The sequence below is a fragment of the Strigops habroptila genome, chromosome 2, assembly GCF_004027225.2.
Source record: "Strigops habroptila isolate Jane chromosome 2, bStrHab1.2.pri, whole genome shotgun sequence".
NCBI lineage: Eukaryota > Metazoa > Chordata > Aves > Psittaciformes > Psittacidae > Strigops > Strigops habroptila.
In genome coordinates, this window is record NC_044278.2 from 112856122 (window position 1) to 112879971 (window position 23850).

Genomic DNA, 23850 nt, shown 5'->3' on the forward strand with positions numbered 1-23850 from the left:
TCCCAAGGTACAGAGGAGGAAGAACACTCCAGGTTCGTGAGCCTTGCTCTTCTCTATTAGATAGTACCACCTCTGTTAGGCACACTGGGAAAAATGAGTGCCCAGCTCACTGCTCCAAAATGACACCATAGTGTCATTCTGATAGCGAGGGATGGAGACAATAAAAGAGATGACAGAGCTATTAAGTGAAGCCAGTCAAATGCAAAGCAAACAAAAGGGGGTGGTTGCTGTGGTAGGTAGTAAATCTGTAGAACTCCTTAGCAGATCTTGCAGATACAAGAAATTTTACGTGTTTTCAAGGGAAGGCTGGAAAAGTACTTGAAAGAGAAATCAGTTGAAGGTTACTAAAGAGACACACTAAGTTCAGGAAATACTCTGAGTTGGAAGGAATCACAAATCAAGAGGATGTAGAAATATCACACAGGGTTGCTCTGTTCTCAGTTTTTTCCCAAGTGCCTGCCTACATCTACAATTAAAGAGTATGAGGCTAGCGAAGCCCTTGGTCCCTACCAATACAACTGTTTTCGTGATGAGGACAGTAGGCTTTAGTAGCACCATTTGGAAGCACAGCTCCATCTTGGGCTCCCCTGTTGTGGTGATCTGAGTGGTATGATGTGACATTCTCCTTGCCAACATCTCCTCTACACAGCCAGACCAATTTTGTTGATAAAATGTTTAAGAGGGCAATAACCTTGTTCTGTATGTCCAACTGAGCTGCATTTTGCAGCAGGCACATGGGTGAAGTTCTCTTACACCAGTGTCTTCACACTGAAATCAGGGTAGCCTAGGATGGCAAAAGGCCCCTCATGTTCAGAGAACATCTCTATTAAGAAAGACAGCTATTGCTTTTCATGCAGGGAATGAAGCTAAGACATTTAGTCTGAGTGCTTACCACTATGGGCATCAGTGACGGCCCAGATGATACAAAACTCCAGTTGCTAAGCACAATCACTACATAACAACAAAAAGACACCTTTTTTTCACTAATTCATGAAAGAAGTTGGGTTTCCTGTATCTGTCAGTGCATATCAGCTTAATTTTCTTCACTTGAAGTAATCACAGCTGTTGATTGCTTCAACCAAGAAAGAATAGGAAACCTACATGAGCAACTGCAACTATGGAAACTCATTTACTGCAGATAAAGGGGCTAATATGAAAAGCTGCAAAACAGAACAGGTTCAATCTAATCAGATCTTATAAATAGCTAGGCAACCTATTACTGCTAACAACATATTTCTTTTTCGATCTCCCAACACTGAATTACATTGCATAGAAAAAAAAAGTAAAATATGTAGCATTTTGCAGAATGTTATTTTGTTAAAAAAAGAAAAAAAGAAAAACAAACCAACAAACCAAACCCCCAACTGTAACAACAAAAAACCACCAACTTGGTTGGGTTTATTTTGATCTCTGAAAACTTGGTTCAGATCAACTATAAAAGACTGGAATGTGGAAGCAAACAAAGTAAGGACAGTTCACTGCTTAAAACTCTGGACAAAACTTTACTGTGTCCTGACAGATATTAATTTATATTGTGTGAAAGGCTAGCTCATCTTCTATTACTATCACTATTACCTTCTACTACCTTCATCTTTGCTACTGTCTTTAGCCCCAATTTGTGTCAAAGGAAATTATGTTGGTTTTTTTCCTCTCTTAGAGCAATAAAACAACGTTCAGACCCTTAGAATAACTTATCTTCTGCTTTCTTTTAGAAATCAGGACAGGAAATTGAAGAATAAAAATAATCTACTGCCAATAAAAAAACATGTTTTGTTAAGCTTTTTGGTTTGTTTTGGTTTTGTTTTAATATTCACCAGGAGATTAGTTGAATTAAAACTAATAAAAAATCTTACACCACAAAAAATTAGCTAAAAAAAATCCCCAAACCTAAAATATCCAAAAGCAAACAACAAACCCCAGAACATAAAAGAATTCTATTTTGAAATATAAGGCATAAGATATTACAGAAGATATTAAAAATATCCAGCAGATATATCAAGTGAATAAAATTGGGACTATTGCAGACTATGGGACATACTCAGTGCCAGTTAGCCAAGAGATCTGATTAGCTACGACAAGATACATCTTGTAGCTTTGCCCTGTACAGAACAAGGCAGTTAAACAGAACAGAGCATTTTGAGCAGTACAAATGTTGGGATCTCCTGTTATGGAAATGAAGACATGCAAGTCGTGTTTTCCACAGTGATTTACTCAACTGCTCTCTGGGGCTCCAGATGAAGGAGTCTCAGCATGTGACAGCTACACAACCAGAAACAAATACATGCAAAGCACGTACATGCAAGCTAGTTACAGCTGCAAAAAGAAATCAAATCTAAGCTCTTTATTGCTGCTGTGTGCTCTTAGGGGTTCCTATGTTCAACTCCCAGACACAGTGGGGGATCCTAAGACAGTCTTGGAGTTCTCTAAAATTGCATCTGATGCACTGCAGTAAATATAGTATATGGGAACATCTAATATGGGGAACACTTATGTTGACAAGTTCTCAATGCTTCTAACATTCTCTGGAGTCCCTTCATTATGATGTTCTTTTCCCTTCTCTTGTTTTCTCTTTCACCAAGGAAGAAAACAGAGGATACTTGATGAAAATGGCCATTATAACCTTTCAGTGAGGAAGAGTCTTACTCTTTTTGTTCTGAGCTTTTGGAAGGCCTCATCACTGTACATGCATAGGAAGATAAATGTCTTCAGAAGCTGTTGTCAGTCTGTGCCATCTGCTTCTTTTGGAAACAAGGTCTTAAAGCAAAGTACACTGACATGATTCATCTTATAATGAAACTCACAGGTTTGTAAACAGCATGTAAACAGATAAGTAAATAAAATGCTTTTATAGAAAGCAATTGTATATTTTCTTCTGAAGCATTGGCTGGTTTGTGTTTCAGCTCACTACAGACAGTGTGTAATGATCATTTCCTGAATTAAGGTATTTTCTGAGAGCCAGTAAGAGCCTTTCAAAATGACTAGACAAAAACTTCGTTCTGGCTGGAGCCGTGAGTCCAGCACTGTGATGTCGTGTGATGTCCAGCACTGAAATTAGACTCTAAATTGTGTAGTTACTGTTTCATGCCTGGGACCATAATCATGGTGAGATAGTTAAATGAAGGGTGGTAGACACAGACATAACCAATATAACCACAGAATCCTTTAAATTGGAATTTGTCTCTAGAGGTCATCTAGTCCAACCCTCCTGTTCGTTCAAAGAGGAGTCAACTACAGCAGGCTTTCAGGGCCATGTCCAGACAAGTTTTGACTGTCTCCAGCCCTGGAGACTCAACAGGCTCTCTGGGTGACCTGTTCTAGTAAGAAATGGGTATACAAGATATTTATTAGGGAATAGGGGGAAGATGCTGTTGATTTTGCAATAGATGAGGGCTCTACTTGATCTACTAAACAGCAGAGGGTATCTAAGACTGTACCTGTTACTATGTACGTAGAGAAAAGATGTGGTCATTACCAGTAAAACAGAGTTTCTTGGTCAGAAGAGCAAGTCCTAGTGCAGATTAGAGTAGGTGGGGCTTTGTTTTATTTTTGTTTGTGTCTTCAGGTTCCTTGTGGCTGCAGAATCTGAACAGTCACTGAGTGGACATAATGGTCTCAGCCAAAGAGAGAGTCTGGACGGACAAACATTTACAGATCTGGGGGGCAGAGGTTGGAGTGTGGTGAGGACTGCACAAAAAGAGGGAAGAGGCATCAGATCCTAGCAAAAACAATTTTGGTAACTAACTTGCTTTAGCAAGGCCAGAACTTTCCTCCTCATCCAGATACTCAAATACTAGCTTCAGCTTACCCTTACCCAGGTTGCGGAATCCTTTTCCACATGCTACTTTGATGATCTTTGAGAACTGTGATCTGCAACGAGCTGTTCAGAATAACTGCTTGTGGAAGTACTAGCTGCAACCCGAAGGAGAAATCTGGTAGCCTGTGATCCAGAAAGAGCAGTGGGTGACTTCCATCTGCATGAAGTACCAAGTCGCATCTCTTTTAGTGCATGAATACACCAGCAAACTGGGTCAAACCAATGTCAGTTTTACTAAATCAGGATCAAATGGAAGTCACTTTTGTATATATTACATGAGAATGTTCTGCTGGAAGGTCAGGTACTTCACTATTTTGTTTGCTCTCCATAAGCAGCCCAGATATTCTTGCTTCATATTTAACCAGGAAGCTGACCATGTAGCACGTTTTACAATCTCCATGGTCCTAGCCTACCAGGTGTTTCATAAGAGTGACTAAAGAGGATTACATTGTTTTGAGATTATCTAAATAAAGGCATAATTACAGGATCTCAAATTAGTTCATTTTTGAGGAGGCTGCTAGGCTGCTTCACTGCAAGGTCACATTGTTAGCACACGATCAGCTGCTTGTCTACCAGGACCCCCAAGTCCTTTTCTGGCAAGCAGCTTTCCAGCTGCGTGTCCCCCCAGCATGTATTAATGCCTCGACTTGTTCATCCCCAGGTACAGGACTTCACACTTCCCTTTGTTGAACTTCATGAGGTTCCTGTCAGACCATTTCTCCAGCCTGGCCCTGTCCCTTTGAATGGCAACATGACCTTCTGATGCATTAGCCGCTCAGTTTTGTATCTTCTGTGAACTTGCTGACGGTACACTCTGCTGCATCATCTGTGTCATTAATGAAAAGGTAAAACAGTATTGGTCCCAGTATTGACCTCTGAGGCAGACCACTACTGGCTTGCCCTCCTACTGGACTTTGCACCACTGATCATAAGTCCCCAGGCCAAGTTATTCAGCTAGTTTTCAATCTACCTCACTCCCTGCTTATCTTATCCCTACTTTGTCATGAGGACGTTATGGGAGATAGTATCAAAAGCTTTAGTAAAGTCAAAGTAAACAACATCCAGTGCTCTCCTGTGATGTTAATCATGTCATTGTAGCAGGCTATCTCGTTACTTAGGCATGATTTTCCATCTGTAAACCCATGCTGATTACTACCTACTACTATCACCTTCCTGTCTTTCATGTTTTTGAAAATGGTTTCCAGGATTAGTTACTCCATCAACTATTCATTACCTTATTAATGAATCAGAAGTAGTACCTTCTTATAGCAGCCTGCAATTTTTTTGACTGCTTGTCTTCCAACCAGTAATTAAGTCAAACTTTGCTTAGGTTATGATACAATTAATCCAAAAAGCAATAGCCAAGAATAAGACACTAATTGGAAATTTGTCACATATTCACATAGGCTGAGGCTATCCACAGGCTTATGATCCTGTCTTGAAAATAAATTATACATGAAATTTCTGGAAATACTGTGGAAGGCATTTCAGCTCTTCAAATAAGTTCATTTTGCTTCAGTGGCACTGGCAGTGTGTGGGGGTAAAAGAAGGAATACATAGCTGCTTCTCTCTTACTACATCTCTTATGGTACATATCTCCAAGTCTTTCCTTTGCAGATGATTTTCATTTATATTTCATGAATGAAGCACTGAGGATCTGAAAGACCATAGAATTTTACTCAGAAGAGAATGCATGATCAGCTTTGGTGAAGCTTTGAATAGTGTAGTTAGCTGGTTTTAGTATCGTTACCAGTTAGTTACCTTGTTAGTTACCTTGTTTAGTGTAGCTACTAGTGAAGTTACCAGTTTTATCTGGTAGTTAGCTACATTTTAATAGTGTAGTTAGCTGGTTCCTGTAGGAAAGCTTCAGGAAAGGTCATCTCTGCTTCAGAATGTATACAAGCATTCCTAGTGTAAAGCTATCCACATCTGGTTTTTGTGAATTCAAACTCTGTAGGTAATGGAATTCAGCAGTTTTGCACATAGGTGTAAAGTGGGGGCTGTTTCTGAACAGCTTGATGCCCAGAAGTTCCTTGGTTTGTGAACACTTTGGGAAATCTGTTGTTTTCATTTCATGCTTATGTAGAAGTAATGGTGTGCTGACTCTTCCTGCCTATCTCTGTATTCAGTACGATGGGTAACACCCACCACTCTTGGCAGCTCTTGGATACATGAAGGATGCAGTCCTTATGCCTGAATTCAGAACTGTCAACAGTCTCAATGTATGAGGCTAAAAATGCCCTCAGCAATGAATGGCTTCCCTTCAGAGCAGAGCAGTAGCAGTTACTGGGTAGTTTACTAACATAATAAGGAAACAGATGAATTTTATGTGAGAGGCTAAAAGGAGTGAACACCTATTTTTAAAGGACAACATGGAAGGAAATACAAAGGTGTGTTAAAGTTGCATGTTGTTTTGCATTTGCAAACCAGAAGGTTTGTCTGAGTGAAGATGGAAATTCCACCCAAGGTGCTGTGTGAAACTTCCTCTGTAACAATCCAAAAATTACACCCTGTGCATTCCAGTGAGCAGCACCTGATGTCAAATGAGTTGGCTTGAATGCTTGGTCTTTTGAACATAGATTCCCAGGAGTCTTAAGAACCATAAGCTGTACTTCACAGAAAGGAGGGATGGGATAGCTCCCAGTTGGCATGTAGTCAGTACACCACCTGCATGTCTTTGCTTGTTTTGAAGCAGTTTTAATATAACATCCTTCTACTTGTCAGTAGAAAAGCTGAATAGAGTTGTCTACTTCTAAGTATATCCTTAAAACATCCTAAAGACTATAACACTGACGAACTCCACCATGGGTGGGATATCTGCACAGCATGAGTAGCTTGAACAGATGTTTTTGTTTTAAACTGTGCAGATAATATTCAGTAAGTAGATTACTTGAATGAAAAGTAGAAAATAAAAATACTTATATTGATTGGATTACACATATTCATAGGTGATAAGCCATCTGACATCAGGTCCTTTTCCCTATTTGAACTGAAATGAAATGCTGTGTATACTGTGGTAGTTGGAAAAGTTGTACTGGCTTTAGAATGAGAGGACATTGACAATTTCAGGCAGGATTTGAGCAAATCTTAGAGACATGAGTATGCCATTTATAGGTCCCTGTCTTTTTTGCAGTGATATATTTTACAATTTGATGGTAGCTCCAACTTACAATTAGTTAACATAATTATGTTTACAAGGTTGATGCATTGAGCAGATATTTTTCCTGTTAGTCAGATTGCTAGCTCTAGTGGCAGTTTTTGATATTTTCTGACAACAATTATTGCCCTCATTGTGCAAATATGGCAAGCTAAACCAACAGACGAACAGATGTTCTATAGCAGAAAGATGACAATGTTTGTGGAAGTGCCATGTTACATTATAATCTTCATAGAGGTATTTATCCATTGAAAATGAGCCAAGTCCATAAAAAGCAGCTGAATAATTGGTAACTGTGCAAGAAGGGTTATGTTTTATCTTCAGACATAATTTAAGCAGCATTTATTAAACTGTGTAATCAAATACCTCTATAATTAATATTTAATTTTTAAAAAATCAGAGCAATCAAGATCCTAGTCATATGATGAATGTGTTTAGGCTTTGTTATCTGTTGTCATGTCAATACATGGCTGACCCATATGAAGCTGAAATGTCAGGAAAATGCTGGCTCTGTGATATAGCTCAGTCCTTATCAGTATTGAGACCAAAAATAAACCAGAACATTCCAAAGCACTTACTGATGTTAAGAAGGGCAATGAAGTTGCACCCAGAGCAATTTCGACACATTTCTGTTAGCTTTTGCTGTCAGGAAATCTGTTTCATGCCCATATCAAGGTGGGACTTTAAAAACTAGAACAACCACTCAGATTGATTTCTAGGTAGATGAAAACTACCAGAGCATTTCTTCCTTTCAGGAAAGGGAAAAAAAATGGTTTTGTTTTGTCAGGTCAGGATAACATTTCTGTTTTCATATATATTCCTGGGAACACGGCAATGTGCTTGACAGTCTATGCCAAGGTACCAATATGTGCTTGTGCGGGATAACTTCTGAGAAGCTAAAATCTGGAGCATAAGTGAAGATACTGGCACTCAGAATAGATTCAAATGGGAGTAGAATTTACTCGTAGAGGCAAATAACAGGTTATCACTGATTCAATGAGATGAATGTAGTCTCCTATAACATCCTCAATAGAACGGTTCAAGCCATCTGGTGAATATATATCTGCTAAGAATAGTTTTAAAAAATAGTCTTTGAAAATGAGCAGTCCTGTGAGTAGATCCAGTCTCTTAGCTCTTTGGCTGACTGTGAATCCTTGAATTGCTGGTCCACTCAAGAACAGAACTTTCCTGCAGACAAGTTAGTCCTCATGCAATCAGTGAGTCTTGCAAAATGAATGCCAGTCCAGAGTCCAGGAGAGAGCTGGCAGCAAAGGGAATGCTGCTAAGAAACATTAGAATTGCCATGCTACAGCTCCTAAGAGGTCCTTCTAATTTCCTGTGTCTGGGGGTATGTTTGCATTGGTTATTTCAGGGAGGTGAAAGGAAACTTATTCATACTCTGAGCTGAAAAAAAAAGAAGCTATGTGACTGTGTTAGACTTGGACCTATGAAGAGCCTGGGTATGGTGTTGCAGGCAAAGCATCACTCTAACATCATCCTTTGGTTTCCTTTTGGGTAGATGTGGACTTGTGCCGAATGAAATACACAATGTAAATATACCCTTGGATTCTTCCATTACAGGTTCAAGGAAACCTTTATACTTCTCCAGTCCCACTAAATGCTTATCATTCTATTTCCTCTCAAGGTAAGCACACCTATAGCTCCATTTACCAATTTAACATTATACTCTAAAATAAAAGGTTCTTGGAGTTGATCTTGGTGACATAGTTCCGTTTTGCTTGTCAATATACTGATCACTTCTTTTAAAGGACAGAAGAAAATTAAAATTTAGAGCTATCATTCAATATGGTATTGCCAGGTGCTTCAAAGGAGGATACAAATTACCCTATAGCTGTAGAATAACCCGCCTCAGATTACCACTTTACCCTAATCCTTAGTTACTAGAATTTGTTTTACAGCTGCCACTAATACATTCCATACTTTCTCCAGTTTTTGGCAGCATTAACCATTATTACTGTGAACACTCTAAATATTCACAGAAGAGCCAGCAGTTCTTTAAATTTACCAAATTCCTGATTTCCACAGTTTACTTAGTGTTTGAGAAAGTGATCTCTATTTTATCATTCTCCATCTCCAGATTACGCTGAACATCTCCTTGGTCTCATGTCATAATTCTCTAGATGCTGAAAAAAAAAAAGATAGTTTAGCCTATCATCTTCTCTAACACTCTCTGTTATCTTATATACAGTGTCATATAAAGCTGTCTCCTATTACTTTTGAAAAACTATCTCCCCAGGATCCCCTGTGATAGAGACTGATACAGAAGTTATTTTATTTTCCTTCATGTTTCAGTACTCCTAAATGATTCTTTAAATCCCATTAGGCTGATAATTTCCTTACCAACTTGCTACTTCCAGAATGTTTCAAAATTCTGTATTCTTTGGATTTCTTCTCATCTAGAACATTGTTAGGTCTCTGATTTTCACTTTTTCCAAATTTACTTGTAAGGTTTACTTCCTTTTGCTGAAGGATACTTCCTTTGTTGAAATAATTTTCCTAACTTGCAAATGAACAATAGTGGCTTTTCACTTTTTTACTTTTGGAATTACTGACAGGTTAGCAAAGTTTAGAGTTGTTCTATAAGTAACTTTGAAGATTTATTTTCTTGGCTGGTTACTTGGTTTGAACCAAGTCACACAGAAAAGAGGATAGAATTGGTGATGAACTTACTCTGTTTCCTCTACAAGAAGATAAGTGTAATTCGAAGTATGAGATGAGTCATGGGCACATGACTGAATAATTCTAGAAGTTATGTAGAAGACTTGGAATATTGATCATTTGGAGATATTCTCTGAGAAGAGCTTCATATCTTCACGGACAGACTTCACCTAAGCATATGGGATACCAGCTTGCGATCCAAGCTGGCAGAATGAATAAAAAGAGCTTGAAAGTGAGAGATGGGAAAAGAGCTTGTGGAGGAATCATTACATTTCTTCATTTAACACCAAGGGCAGGGGGAATTTTGGCTTCAGGAAGGTGATGACAGCAAATATAGAAAATAAGAGCTCAAAGACTGAGGAGTTCAACTGGAGTAGTAATAAAAAAAAGCAGTAGTCAATAAAAGACCACCACGAACCTAATGCAACAAAATAGGGAATCTGAAACCAGTGAGAAATCAAAATCAAACTCTATGGAAATAATTCTATTAGAATGGAATTGCACCAATGATCAGAGAAGATAAATATTAGCTGAAAGGTGTATAATCTTCACAAAAAAAAAAAAAAAAAATATGATATCCTCATAATCTGGTAAAAGCCAAATTTACTCTGAGGGAAGAGTTTAAAGACAATGTTATGTTTAGGGAAGCATGCAAGAAACCTGCAGTAAGATATCACCTTTGTTTTAGCAGGGAAGTACTAATGGAAACTATTTAATGATGGGACATTGCAGCTCCTTACATGCAAAGAAGATAATAAACATACATAAAATGGCTGTTGAGTTCTTGAGTTCTGGACATATACCCAGTAGATTTCTCAATACAGAGTCTATATTTGTCAACATACCCTGGCCTTTGTTTTGAAAAGAACAAAGACATTCCTGAAGAGACTGTTATAGAATATAAGGTTGGATTGAAAGCAGATGAGACTATTTTGTTTAAATTAAATGGAAGAATAAACAAACCAGACATAACTAAGAAGAGGTTTTGAACATTTTGATAAATAAAAGAAGCTAATTAGGAAAGTTAAGTGACTGTATTGAGGACCTTAGGGACTTAAATGAGGAGGCAGCTTGGCGTTTCTTCATACTAAAGATAGAAAAATATTCTCTGGAACTTGCATCCAAAGAGGGGAAAAAAAATAGGAAAAAGTTCCTGATCTAACAAGAGAAAAAGTTGTCTTGGCAGGGATACCAGTGGCAAGAAATGAGGCTAGAAGGAACTGGAAGAGATACGTCCACAAAAGAAAACTGGTAGAAAAAGCAAAAATGGATAAAGAGGGAACTGACAAAACTCCTAAACTTCACCGGCTTTGCAAAGACATCTAAAATTAGTTGAACAAAACAAACAAGGAATGAGGAGTTACTGGGGAAGGGACAATCTGAAAATCAGATTAAAATGGTTGCTGCTCTGAAGAAAAATTTTGCTATAGCTTTTAATAAGGACAATAATACTGGGGACAAAGCAGGCTGGCAGGTGAGGAATTGACATACCTACAATAAAGCAAAAGGACCTGTAAAAAGGAGCTGAATGTGTTTTCTGGTCCTCACTGCCAGTAGGGAAGTGCTGACTTCTCTCAAGCTGTGGCACAGAGCTTGGCTTCTACATGCACAGTTTTGCCATAACTCACCTGCAGTTGTGGTGCTCTCACACTTTACTAGCCATTCCTTCACTCTTGCTATGGTGTTGGCACAACTGCTGTTTCTTTTTGCATGAATGGTGCTAGCAATAAATCAGAAAAACAATTAGTCAGGGAGTAATGACAAAACTAAAACAATGTTGCCACCTCTGGAAGATTAATTTGCCTACCATAGAGTATGTGCTTCGAGTTGTATTTAAGGTGGTGAATCAGCTGCAAAGGAAGAATGAATCGAGAAATCTGGCTTCTTAATCTCATCTTAGTTGTAGGCAAGGCCACAGAAAAAAATTTTGAAGGAAAAAAATTAAAGATGCAGGTAAAGACAAATGGAATAAAATTCAATGTAAGCTTATACAAAGTGCCTGTACCAAGTAATCTGATAATCTTTATTAAATAGAAGCTGGACTTGGACTTTCTGTAGCTGGGAGGTTGCTTTAAATTGATCTAGCCTTGGAGGCACATATGCTAGGATACCACACACAGTCTGTTGCTACCATTGTCTGGATGGTGATGAAAGAAAATTTTTGGACTAGAGGGAGATAACCTCTGTTGAACTAATTCTGTCTGGTTCAGAAGTATTATATCACAAAATACAAAGAGAACTAATGAAATTTTGTGATAATACAAAGTTGAGAGCCCACACTGATATGGGGAAATGTCAAGGTCTTTTTTTCCTTGAGGACTAAAAGAGCAGAAGGTGTATAGGGTATAACAGCATGAGGGGTGAGGTCAGGTACTGAAGGAATAATAATTGCGTGGTCTGAAAAGACAAAAGAAAAAGAAGAGCTGCATGAGCAAGTGACTGCATCAAGAGAAGTCATCCACATGATGCTATCTCATTAAAGGAAAATGTGGCTCCAACGCATAACAAGTCTATTTTGTCCATCCAGGGAAGGGCAGAACAGAATTGAATATTCATATTATTTTTCTTGAAGGTATTGTTGTACTTTACCTGCATTACTATGAACAGTTCAGTTTTCTCTTGTTCAACACAGATTAATTCAGCTGTGACAATTCAACTGGGATTCAACTGAAAGGCCTAAACAGTCAGGGAAATGAAGAGCCTTGTTAATTAGAGGGAACTAAAAGCATTTGGCTTGTTCACTATGGGAAAACAAAGGTTGAGAGATAAATACGTGTTGATTCTCCATTAATATAGCACAAGAGTTCTCACCAGATAGCTAAATGATCCATCCACGTTAAATGACAATTATAGATCTACGAATAAAAATATCCACTACAAATTAGCAACTAAGAAGTATGAAATTCAAATAAATAAAACGTTTGAACCACATTATTATTAGAAAAGTATAGGAGAGCTTAAAGTGAAGTTCAATGAACTTCTGTGAACTTTGAAGTAATGTTCCCATGCATTTCTTAATACTAAGCAGCTTCAAGGCTCAAACCTGAACATGAGAGAGAACATGAAGGCCAAACATACACAGTCCTGGGGCTAAGAATTCCACAGACCCAGGGTTCAAGAAGTCAGGAGTACAAAAGCTGAAACCACAAGAGTGGGATCTCACGCTCTGCTCATCAGAATATACTCTTGTCATCATCATTGCTGATATTAAAAGACAATTTCACTGAGTGGTTTCCAGACCTACGAAGCATATTGAACATTTCTGCTGTATCAGTAATGATTTTTCTTTTTCTCTCAGTCTTATTTGGATCAATATGATCACTTGGAGGACAGGCAGTGAGGAGGAAAATATGTACATTTAAAAATGCAAGTTGACACGTTACTAGAAGAATTACATGATGACTTCTGACTTCACACATTGATTTCTTCTCACCTAAACGTAGGTGACTACATGATATAGTCCCTCTTGATTCAACTTGTTTTTAGTGAAAACACTTTTATGGGTTGAATCATGTAATCCTAACATAAATGTCAAAATAAGTTAGATTAACTACTCCCTGAAAACGCTTTTTTTTGCCTATTGATTACAAAAGAAGCCCAAGGGAAGAACCTCAGGAACAGGTATCTCCACTGTGGTCTACTAAGAGATGAATTCCACCCCGGAGACAGCTGTCCTCTGCCCCAGTGGACAGCAATAACAATAGGGGAGGAATAAAGGAGAGAAAGAGAACCGATGTGGCTAAGGAGATGAAGAGTAACTGAAAACAGAGTATAACAATGGAGAAGACACACCCTCAGTTATATTACAGAGACGTGGAGTAAAGGCTATGGGAAGGGAAATAGCATGGAAAAAGACTACTAGACTTTGTTATATTGCCAAACATGTTTATTTAGGAGACAGACAAATCCTTTGGTACAATTCTATGTGGAGGAATGTTTTATGTTGTATAGATGTACATAGGAGAAGTATTGTCCATCTCTATAGCTACACACACATTAGACAGAAGTAAACATGAAAACACATCCATGTTCTTGCAGGTAAAAAAGAAAACAACCAAAACCAGGAATTTTTATTTATTTTGTGTTGCAACAGCACATTGCCAATGGAAATCAGGGTCTCATCCTTCCGTGTTAGCTGTTATAAAGGAAGATAGTGGATAGAGTGAAAAGTGTTGATCTAAAACTAAAAAGATCACTTTCTGCATTCTTTGGCAGTGCACTGTAGGAAGTTAGGGTCTGGCGGCCAGAAGATATCGCGCTGTACGGAAAGAGAGAGCCTCTCTACTGATATTTTTGATAGCAAATAGCGTTTAGCTTAGCTGATGATGTAAGAGGACGGAAGTGACGTTGTAAAACCCAAGCTATATAATGCTATGTTACTTAACAATAAACGCCATTTGCCATCCACCACATTGGTGTCTGTGAGCTAATGGCCCGAGCGGCCTGGGGTTGGTTGCCGTGCCGTTCCTGAATCAGGTCGCCACGCCTTCAGAAGGCAACAGTGCACAAAGGTTAATATTAAGCCTTTTGCCAAAAGGGTCTCAAGTCCTCATTGGTCTTTAAAATGATACTGAGTTAACGTGCTTCACCTTTTGCCTGATTTTATGCTGGCTTTAAGGCAAATGAAATACAAATGGTTTGCTTTATCTCCCACTTGTGGGAGATGCCTTGCCAGTTCCCACCTCTGAAGTGCTTCCTACCCAGTTCTTACCCCAGCCCATAATGTTATGCTTATAGATATGGCTATACAAATGTATCCTGAAAATCTTAAAAGCATCTAGTGGTTTTAATTGACTTGATGCACTGTCAGGATACTTGATCATCCAGCAGTGGTTGTTGAGCACATGTAAACTTTAGCACTTCAAAAGTTTAGCACTTTAAAAGCTGCCTTCAACCAGGCATGCTCATTTGAAGACACCCAAAATCAATAATTGCTTTTAAAAATTCAGACCACATTTGGCATTTCAAATAGAAAGATGGGCTAAATTATTTTATCATTTCCATGCACAAAGTTGTATTTAATTTTGTAGTGTGCTGGACAAAGTTACTCACCTCCCAAAATAGAAATTATAAAAGCGTTAATTTCTGTAAATTGAATCACTTTTAGAGATCAGAAAAAGCTCAGCCTCTCACAGAAAGACTGAGTGCAGTTGTGCAAGAGGACAAGCATGTTGATTCATACCAATTAGGCTATGCATTACTTGGAAGAACCTTCACAAATTTTCCCCTCCCCCTCCAAAAACAAATTTAGACATGGGAAAGAGGCTTCTGTACACTATGAAACAATCCTTCCATTGGAAAGTTGGCAGAATTCCCACTGTTTAAGGAGTGAATGAGCGATCTCTAAAAGCACTAATCCTACCAATTCTCCATTTCTCTTCTGCTGGGCTTAATAGTTACCAGCATAAAGGCTAATGGGCTATTTTATTCCACTTCGTTCTTGTGCCTCTCATTATATAACAGCATTAAAATAGATTTGCTTTTGATCGTGCTTTAATTTTAAGCAGAGTGATGCATAATTACATTGTTTGCAATTATCAGATTTCCCTGTAAAGCTTAGCTCAGAATAGTGTTGATAAATCCTGGAAACATGCTAAAGCCCTGTTTTGCTTTCTGAAAGGAAAATTACTGTTTGTACTAGAGAAGTGGGCAGAGCTGCTTAATTTATTCCTTGTACACCTGTGGCTTATTTAAAGTCCCAAACTCTCATCCAAGAAAATCTCTCATTAGCTTCTTCAAAAAGAACTGAGTGTTCATGGTGCTATAGCTCTTCTTTTTTCCTTTGGTCACCTAGACCTTGTCAGAACCATTCCAGTAGCTTCATCTTGTTCCTCTCTGACACCCCTTATTACAAGTCTAACTCCTTTCATGCCATTGTTCCTCACTATTTCACTTTCTACCACATCCACTCCCCGTGTGAGTACGAACATGTTGTTTCTGGTTTGCTCAGAAAGGAATCCCTGTAAGTCCACCTGTTTGTCCCTCCTCTTTATTCTTATCAGAGGCTAAGGGCTCCCAAATGCTACCTTGGCTTCCCACCGCCTCCTCATTCCCTCCCTCACTCCACCCACATCAATTTGCATTCCTCTTCCACTCTGCTCCCTTTTTATGAAATTTTCTTATGTAAAGACTTCTGTGGACGTTTACCAAACTATCATTTCAGCTTCATCCCCAAAAGCCATCTCTCCCTGATGCAAAATGAAGAACTAGCAATTTAAAAAGTACTTAAGTTTATGAAGATTATCCGGAAAGAACTCCTTGCAGTTCTTCACGGTCCTTATCAAAGATGAAGAGATCCTAGGGTCAGTGACAACACATTAAGGATGTTCCTAGCAGGAGATCAAATAGTAGGTATTTGAATTAGGCAAGACCACCATGTCTTATTTCAACAGCCTTAGGACGCCACAGAGCACTTCGATTGGCATCTTGAAACTTACACTTTGAGGCATCACTCTTCCAGTCCAAACTCTCCCTTCTGCTGCCGTTTGAACCAAGGAAACGGTCAGATAAAACACTCTTGCCTCCCTCCGGGTGGAATTTGGTGCCTCCGACCGGCCTCGGTCTCCAGCATCCGGAGCCCAGGAGCGAATCCCCCCGGGAACCCGCCTTCTCCAGGAGGGAGCTGGGGAGGTTTGGTAACTCACATGGGTCCCAAGGAACGGGGGTCCCCCACATCCCGCTGTGCTCGGCGGAGCGGAGGGCTCCGGCTCCCGGGTGTGCCGCCTTCCCCAACTCGGACCGGGAAAGGTTTTACTGACCCGGGTAGGGCTCTGCTGCTCTCGGTAGAGGCTTGGTCCCTGGAATGCGCAGCCCAGGCACAAGCCAAAGGACCGTGCTCCGCACCGCTCCCTCCCCGTTTCTCCTCAAATCCCGTTTGCAGCCGCCTGTAAGCTTCGGCGCTGCTCTGTGGGGTACGATCGCTCAGCCCCACGGATATGGGACCCGCCGGCATCCCTGGCGTGCAGCGAGGCATGTAAGAACTAGGGAGAGGAAGTCCCATCCCTCTATAAACCGCTTCTGTTCCTAAGTATGATTTAATTTAAAGCAAGGGCGAACGAGTGCCTTCTGCTGACTGCCAGTGAGCTGGAGCCAGCCACTGCGCGGGAAACACGATAGCGCTCGGGAAGAGACACACGCACACACACACAAAACCCCAACCCAAAAAAACAAGAATCACCCTGAAAAAACAAGTTCTCCCCCCTATCCTTCGGGGAGGGAGCAGCCCGCTGCCTTCGGGTGTGGAGCTGGGCCGGTACGATGCGGACCCGCTGGCTCCAAGCGAAGGGGACGTTGTGCATCAGACTACTCTCATCTCTCAGCAAAGTTTGTTACCCCGACCTGCGTGCGCATCGCGAAACGATGGCATTCAGGACACGAAGCAGCAGCAGCTTCGGGAACTGCTTGGTGCTATGAGAACCTTAGTAGATACACCATCATTTCGGGGGTAGCACATTACACTGCAGAGATACCCAGCACCAGCCAAGCGCAGGGACGCGGGCAGGACCCGCCGAGCTCCGCGCATCAGGTAGGAGCCAGCTGCATCAGCGGGGCGGGGGGGGAGAGCACCGCATGCGGCGGGACAGCGGGGAACCGGAGCACAGGCTGGTCGGGAAGCAAAGCCGAAACGGTGGTGCTGCCTACAGAGTTTTGTAGCTTGGGACACGTGTAACCAGCCCAGCAAAGATGAGAAGGGAAAGCAAGTAAGTTTAGCAAATAAAAACCGCAGGGCCACATTATAGCACACAAAGAAAAACTAAAGACACGGTTCAAAAGAAACACCCCACTTTATTTGCTGCGTTTTAATTCAAGGATATTTGGTGAGGAGGCGGGATAAAGGCAATTTCGTGAAAGCCTACTGTAAACTCCGACGAAGAGTGGGCTGCGCCACTTTCCCACACAATCACAGCATCTTCAGAAGTACCTTAAGTAAGTTTTAAAGTTCCTTCTTTCTTCCTCCGACCGTTCCGAGCACGCTCTTTGTCTCCGGTACTTTAACCGGACAGCACCGATTCCCCCCATCAGTAGCTCCATAGAGACTCCCGGTGGCTCGTTAAGAGCCATTAACGACCTGCACTCCCCGTTCAGGGTTGGGGCAGGGCAGAGGGGCAGCGTGCTAGGAAGGGCTGCCACAGTGTCCGCATCCGCAGCGGGGCACTCTCTGGCCGAGCCCCCCTCCTGAAGAGGGACCCAGGACGCTCGTTACCGCTCGGGTGCCGGAGCTCAAGCCCTTCCTTACCTGCGTTCCGAAGCTTGCGGTTCTTGAAGACGGAGACGATGACCAGCAGGTTGCCCAAGATGTCCACCACGGTGGTGAAGATCAGCACGCTGGAGAGCGCCGTCACCACCCAGGCGGGCCGCGGGGCTCCCGCCGCCGCCTCCTCCTCCTCCCGCTCCGCCAAGCCGAAGTGGGCTCTCCCGCCCGGGTCGCAGCAGTTCCTCAGGGAGCCATTCTCCAGCATCGCCGGTTCCCGCTCCCGCCGAGGCGCGGCCACCGCGCTGACTGGGCGCACGGCGAGGCGGGAAGGCTTTTAACAGCCCCCGGCCCCGCCGGCTCCGCCCCCTGGGCGCCGTGAGGGGGGAGCCCGGCCGGAGAGGGAGGCGCCGGGGCACGGACCATGGGCAGCGGAGACCGCTGTGCTGGGGGATCCCCGGCGGGAGAGCCGCGGGGACCGGCGAAAGGCCGGGCGGGACCCCTCTCTTTCAGTGCTGCTTCTTGTAGCTTCCCGCCGCCGGGCCCTCCCTTACAGCCTCCAGACTCTCTGGGTGTCCAAATGGGTTCTTCTGATTCATTCCTACCTTTAGTCTGCGCGGTAGACCCAAAAGGTTTAAAGGTTTCACGCTTCCCTTGCCGTGACCTTGTGCTTCACGGTTGAACAAAGCGTTCTGTCATATCAAGACTAAAGACAACACCTGCAGGGAGATAACTGGGAAAAGTCACAGACAGGACATGCTTCAAATAGGTGTCAGCTTTGAAAACATGTGTGTTTCAGAGGTTTCTCCTTTCCAGCTGCAGGAGCATCGATAGACTTTGCTCTGGAATTAAGTTGGAAGCATACAGCTTCATTTGGGATCCCAAAGTGGCAGATGCCATGTGCTCGTTCTCATTAAATAAATCATGTGCATGTGACAAAGGACGGACCCTGCGCATCTCCGTGCCTGGCTTCCAGCCTGCCTTCCATAGTTCCCAGGTGCTGCTGGCAGTATAACTGTGGGTTCACTTAGCCCATGCTGACAATTAGGGCTACAGACAAAGCTCTGAAGGGTTTTGTGTCCTGCTTTGCGTTGTTTCAGGCCAGCCAGGCCACAGTGGGATCATTGTCCTGCTTCCAGGTTTTGCCCCCACTTCTGAGAGCGATGCAGGAGCTACACCTGCAAAAGAAGTTGCTGTGTACCTGTATTCTCCCTCTTTGTGGCTGTTCAACACAGACAAAAGTATGCCACATGGTTATCCAAGAATTAAATCTTGAAATAGCCTGCCTTGTTGAGTTAATTTATAAAAATGGGCAAGTTTCTGTCCTTTCTAGCAGTAAATAGTTTATTATAGCACATGGCTTCTTAGAGACCTCTACATGATTGTGCACTGGTGTAATCAAAATACTACAAATTATTTATGTACTTCATTTTCCAAATTAGAAATAGTTTATTGTGGCTCAATTTAAATGTATTCCTAGTCAATTTTAGATGTACTGAAGTAGTCCTGGTTGGAAAGAACATAAAAGTGTGTATGTGGTTTTTTGCACCAGTATTATTTACACTCCTTAAAAAAAAATTATCATACCTCAGATGCTTTTGATTAATGTAGGCAATATGTAAGGCATCATGTCCTGGGTTCAGCTATAGCAGTCTTTTTTCTCCTTCTTAGAAGCTGGTGCAGTGCTGTGTTTTCGACTTTAGTCTGAGAACAATGCTGATAACACACCGATGTTTTTAGTTGTTGCTAAGTGGTGTTTAGCCCCATCAAGGCTTTTTCAGCCTCATGCTCTGCCATTGAGGAGGGGCATGGGAAACTGGGAGGAAGCAGAGCCAGGACACCTGACCCAAACTAGCCAAAGGGGTATTCCATACCACAGCACGTCATGCCCAGTATATAAACTCAGGGGAGTCACCCAGAAGGCTCAGATCACTGCTCAGGTTGGGCTGGGTATCAGTTGGAGGGTGGTGAGCAATTGTATCCTCTTCGCTTGTTATTCCCCTTATCATTATTATTCTTGATGGTAGCAGTAGTGGGTTTGTGTTATACCTCAGTTACTGGACTGTTCTTATCTCAACCCATGGGAGTTACATTCTTCCGATTCTCCTCCCCATCCCTCTGGGAGCTGGGGGGAAAAAAAGAAGGGGAGTGAGTGAGCGGCTGCGTGGTTCTGAGCTACCGGCTGGGCTTAACCCACAACACATCATGATCCTTTTCAAGCTGCAGATGGAGTTCTCACTCCTTCATGGCTTGAACCAAAGAAGAATTTCTCAGAATTGTCACTTCTGAATAGTTAATATACATAGTTACCATAATAGTTAATAAACTCCTGCCAATAGTATGGCAGTTCTGCCACAGGAAAGTAGTAGTTGCACACTTGACAGAATAGGCTCATTCTTCATGAAAGCAAAAGTTACTTGATTTTTCTTTTTCTTTCCCCAGAAATTTAAAAGGAAGTTTATCCAAGGAAATGCCTATTTTCTGTATTCATCAGTGCAAAGGAGGATTTTTTTGCTGGTGAATAATAATCTACCTTTAAGCAGAGTGTTTGCGTTACCATGTCTCCCTTTATCTACCTCTGCTCCAGTTTTCCTTTTCAGAAAGTTGGTATCCCCACTGCCCATTGTCTATGCACTACTCTAGTCCTATTGCCTTATTATGGAAAAATTACAGATATTATAATTTATTTTCATGCCTCAAGCACTCTGGGCATCTTTCCAGAGTCTGTATAAGCGCTTTTAGGAGGAATGTACTGCTGTCTGTTATTACTACAGGATTTATTATCTTTAACTGTTTGTCAAAAGCTTAAACTGTCCATGAGAACGAATTTGACTTTTGAAGTTAGCCTTTGTTCCTGGCGTTTTCCAAGTTTGCAGTTCATCCACACAAATGGAACACCATATATTATCCCTGCCACACACAATTGTTATGTATCATCACTCATTTTGGTTTATACCTCCCAAAAGTGTGCCAAGTGATTTAGACAAAAATTAGAAAGCTATGGCCTGAATTTGGCCTGAAATGTGAGCCTGCTACAAAATGTGAAATACAGTAAGTGTTGCTGGCTTTGGAACAACAGCCTGTGTTCTGTGGCTGCACTTGCATTTGTCAATGGGAAAACAAGTAGGTAGGAATCAGAATGGTAGGCTTATGCCTCAGCAACCTGTAAAGAGCAGGGTCTTCATCTCATCTGAATTCCCACTCTTCATTCATATATCAGTAACATAGGTCTGAATTATTATTTAGAGTTATCTACTAAAAGATAAGTTATAAATGTTAATCTTATTTGCTTTTTAAAATGATTGATTAAACTGCATTAAATAATCTGTGGATGTTCTTATTCAGCTTTTTAATAACCTTATTTCAAATTAAGTGAATTCTCTTTGAACATAAAAAGCATGTTTAAGCCTATTGCTTGTGACGGTTGATATGAAATAACTCGTTGCAGAAAGCACTCTGCCTCAAAAATGGCTATATTCTTCACAGTTGGATTGTTAAGACCTTTATATATTTAAGTTTGGGGAAATTTTATTCTGTTTCTAGGAAAAGTAATTCTTCTATGTTTCTTTTTGAAAGCAATCTATGTTTTCTATATTTGTAATGCAGGATAAGACCAGGAATTTCCTGGATGGTGGAATAATCAAATATTCCATTCATCACTTTGCTGCAGGTGGCTGTACACTCTTGTTTGCCTTTATTTTCCTCTTATTTAATTTTCATTCTGAAGACAAATGGCTGCTTCCTACAGATACATTCACATGCTTTGTTTTCTGTATTTTGTTGATTTGATTTTTTGAAGGGACTTATCTTTAATTGGTCACAGGTCAAAACTTTTCATAAGCTTGAATGACATTTCGGGACAGAGGTTCCTGTTGGTGAAATCTCTTGAATTTGAGGGTGTTATAGTAGATCAGAAGAAGAAATCCTGTCTCTTCTATGTTTGTATGTCAGCACACATTGCTAAAAGGAGCATGTATTTCTACAAGGGCAAAGCACAATTTCATGACAAAGAGCTAAAATGCAGAGTCTCTAAATCATGTTCCTGCTTTTAACTGTCTCAGGGTGAGGTGACTGTTTTCACAGTGTGCACCATGGCAGAGGCTGGAGTTTGGACTTCCATACCACTTCCATTCCTATCCGATTTTGATTTATTTTAAAAATAGCTCTCTATATTTTTGAGTCAATTTGAGCCTAACCACTGTTCAAACGAAAGCCCATTTGGCTGTCCACTGCTGTCGTGAGCCTGTACAGAAAAGTTGTATCTACCACCTTTAATCAAGAAGAGTATGTCTTTTTTGTAGGAACAGAAGATTAACTTAGTAATATTTTGTGGTCTAGTTTTCATTCTTTCTCATGCACTGTTAATATGTTTTAGGTAAACATCAAAGACTTAGTGAGGGAAGGGTTATTTTGCCCACAGTTTTCCAACCATTTTTTCCTGCCAGCAATTGCCCATAAAATGAGATCCATCATCCTATTCTCAACAATTTTTTGGTGTTTCAGTCACATTGAATTTTCATGGTACATGACAGGATCCTTTTGCTGAGAGTCATCTGGTTTTGAAACTTCAGTCTAACTAGATCGGGCAAAGAAAGATGGGTAGCAGGAAGGGATTTTGGTTGGATACATCTCAGCCTAAGAGAGAGGTATCTGCTTCCAAAGGGCTGTGTACATTTATTGTACTGTCATCACTGGATAGGTGTAGAAGGTAAGTGGAGTAGATAAGCTTGTGCATGTCTTTCTGCTGAAACTGAAGAGGGGCTTTGATGACTACCTTACAGCAGATACTTCAATGTTAGATGATTAAAAGGGACTCTCACTTCATGAAGATTACTCCAAGGGGTTGTAGCTGGGTTAAAACTAAACCTCTATCTCCTGATTCAGATTCAGTGTCAACAACTCAAAGCCAGCCTATCTCTAAACATGCTCACCTATTCCACCTTCCCTATTCTTTAGCCTAAGCAGATATATGTCTATATGTACTTTGTTTAATATATATTTGTTTAATATACATACACACACACTTTCTGTGTACACTTTCATACAAGCTACTGCTGCTATTCTACTGCTGGGACTGTTCTGCCAATTTGTGTCATGCTTTTCCAACATGTAAGTAAGTGCAAGGCTGGAATGGAAGAAGCTCATTTTCATTCATGACCCAGACTAACATTTGAACTTACATTTTTCGGGTGTGAAAGGCTAATTCCATAATGGTCATTTTGAAGATGCAAAACAGAGCCAGCAGAAAATAATTGGTTTATGCTATTAAAGGGAGCTGCCACAATCCCTTGTTCATGTAGCATTCGTATAGCTGTTGCCTCTGTCCTTCAGCTTGTTTCCACAAGCAGCTGCTAGTTTTGTCACAGCCAGAAGGCCAAGATGGGCTGGGGAGGGAGTGCTGCACTGGCAATCTGGAGGTTCTGAAGTCCCAGTGGTGATTGTCCCATGGATTTGCCACCGCACTGGGGCTAACTAACTTACTTTCTTTGTCTCCTTTGTCACATTAAAATGAGACAAAGGAAACTGTTCTGTACTTCTTGAGAGAGAATTGAGTTAGTTAATAATTTAAAATATATTTAATTTTGCTGTGCAGCTTATTGTCTTTTGTTTAAATCAATGCAAATCTGTCCTGGGTGGCCTAAGCTGTATAGAAAACAGCCTGTAGTTCTCTGCCAATACCAGCCGTAACAGATGGTCTACTTCACAGGGTTAATCACGAGTTCAACATGAGCTGAAATTTGGAACCAAGGTATAATTGGGTTTAGTGAATCAAACAAGTTAGCAAATTAAATACAACTTCTTTTTATAAAGGAAGGGCTCAAGTTTCTTTCTTCACCACCAGTGTTGTCCCAAAGATAGTATGAACTGTGCTGTCTTGAGCTCTGTCACAGTATCAGCTCAGACATGAGGTATCACTTGAGATCAGTCAGGTGGCAGACACAACATGCACAAGACATGGAGTTACAGCTGCCTTTTTCCCAAAGGGGTGGAAGTCTGTCTCTTTTTCTT

At 41.0% G+C, this 23850-nt stretch overlaps 1 protein-coding gene across 2 annotated transcripts in view; it reads right to left on the minus strand.

Annotated features, from left to right (window-relative positions):
* Nucleotides 1–18121, minus strand: part of MTNR1B (melatonin receptor 1B) — a 29625-nt gene extending 11504 nt beyond the window's left edge. The window contains exons 1-2 of one of the 2 annotated variants that reach the window (XM_030477120.1): nucleotides 17887–18121; nucleotides 11022–11370 (exon numbers count right to left, since the gene is read on the minus strand). In XM_030477120.1, the coding sequence (XP_030332980.1) occupies nucleotides 11327–11370; nucleotides 17887–18109 (267 nt within the window). In that variant the 5' untranslated portion in view covers nucleotides 18110–18121 and the 3' untranslated portion in view covers nucleotides 11022–11326. Of the gene's footprint in view, nucleotides 1–11021; nucleotides 11371–17886 lie in introns of those variants that run through there. The other variant, XM_030477119.1, reaches the window with a different exon arrangement.
* Between the last annotated feature and the right edge of the window lie 5729 nt (nucleotides 18122–23850).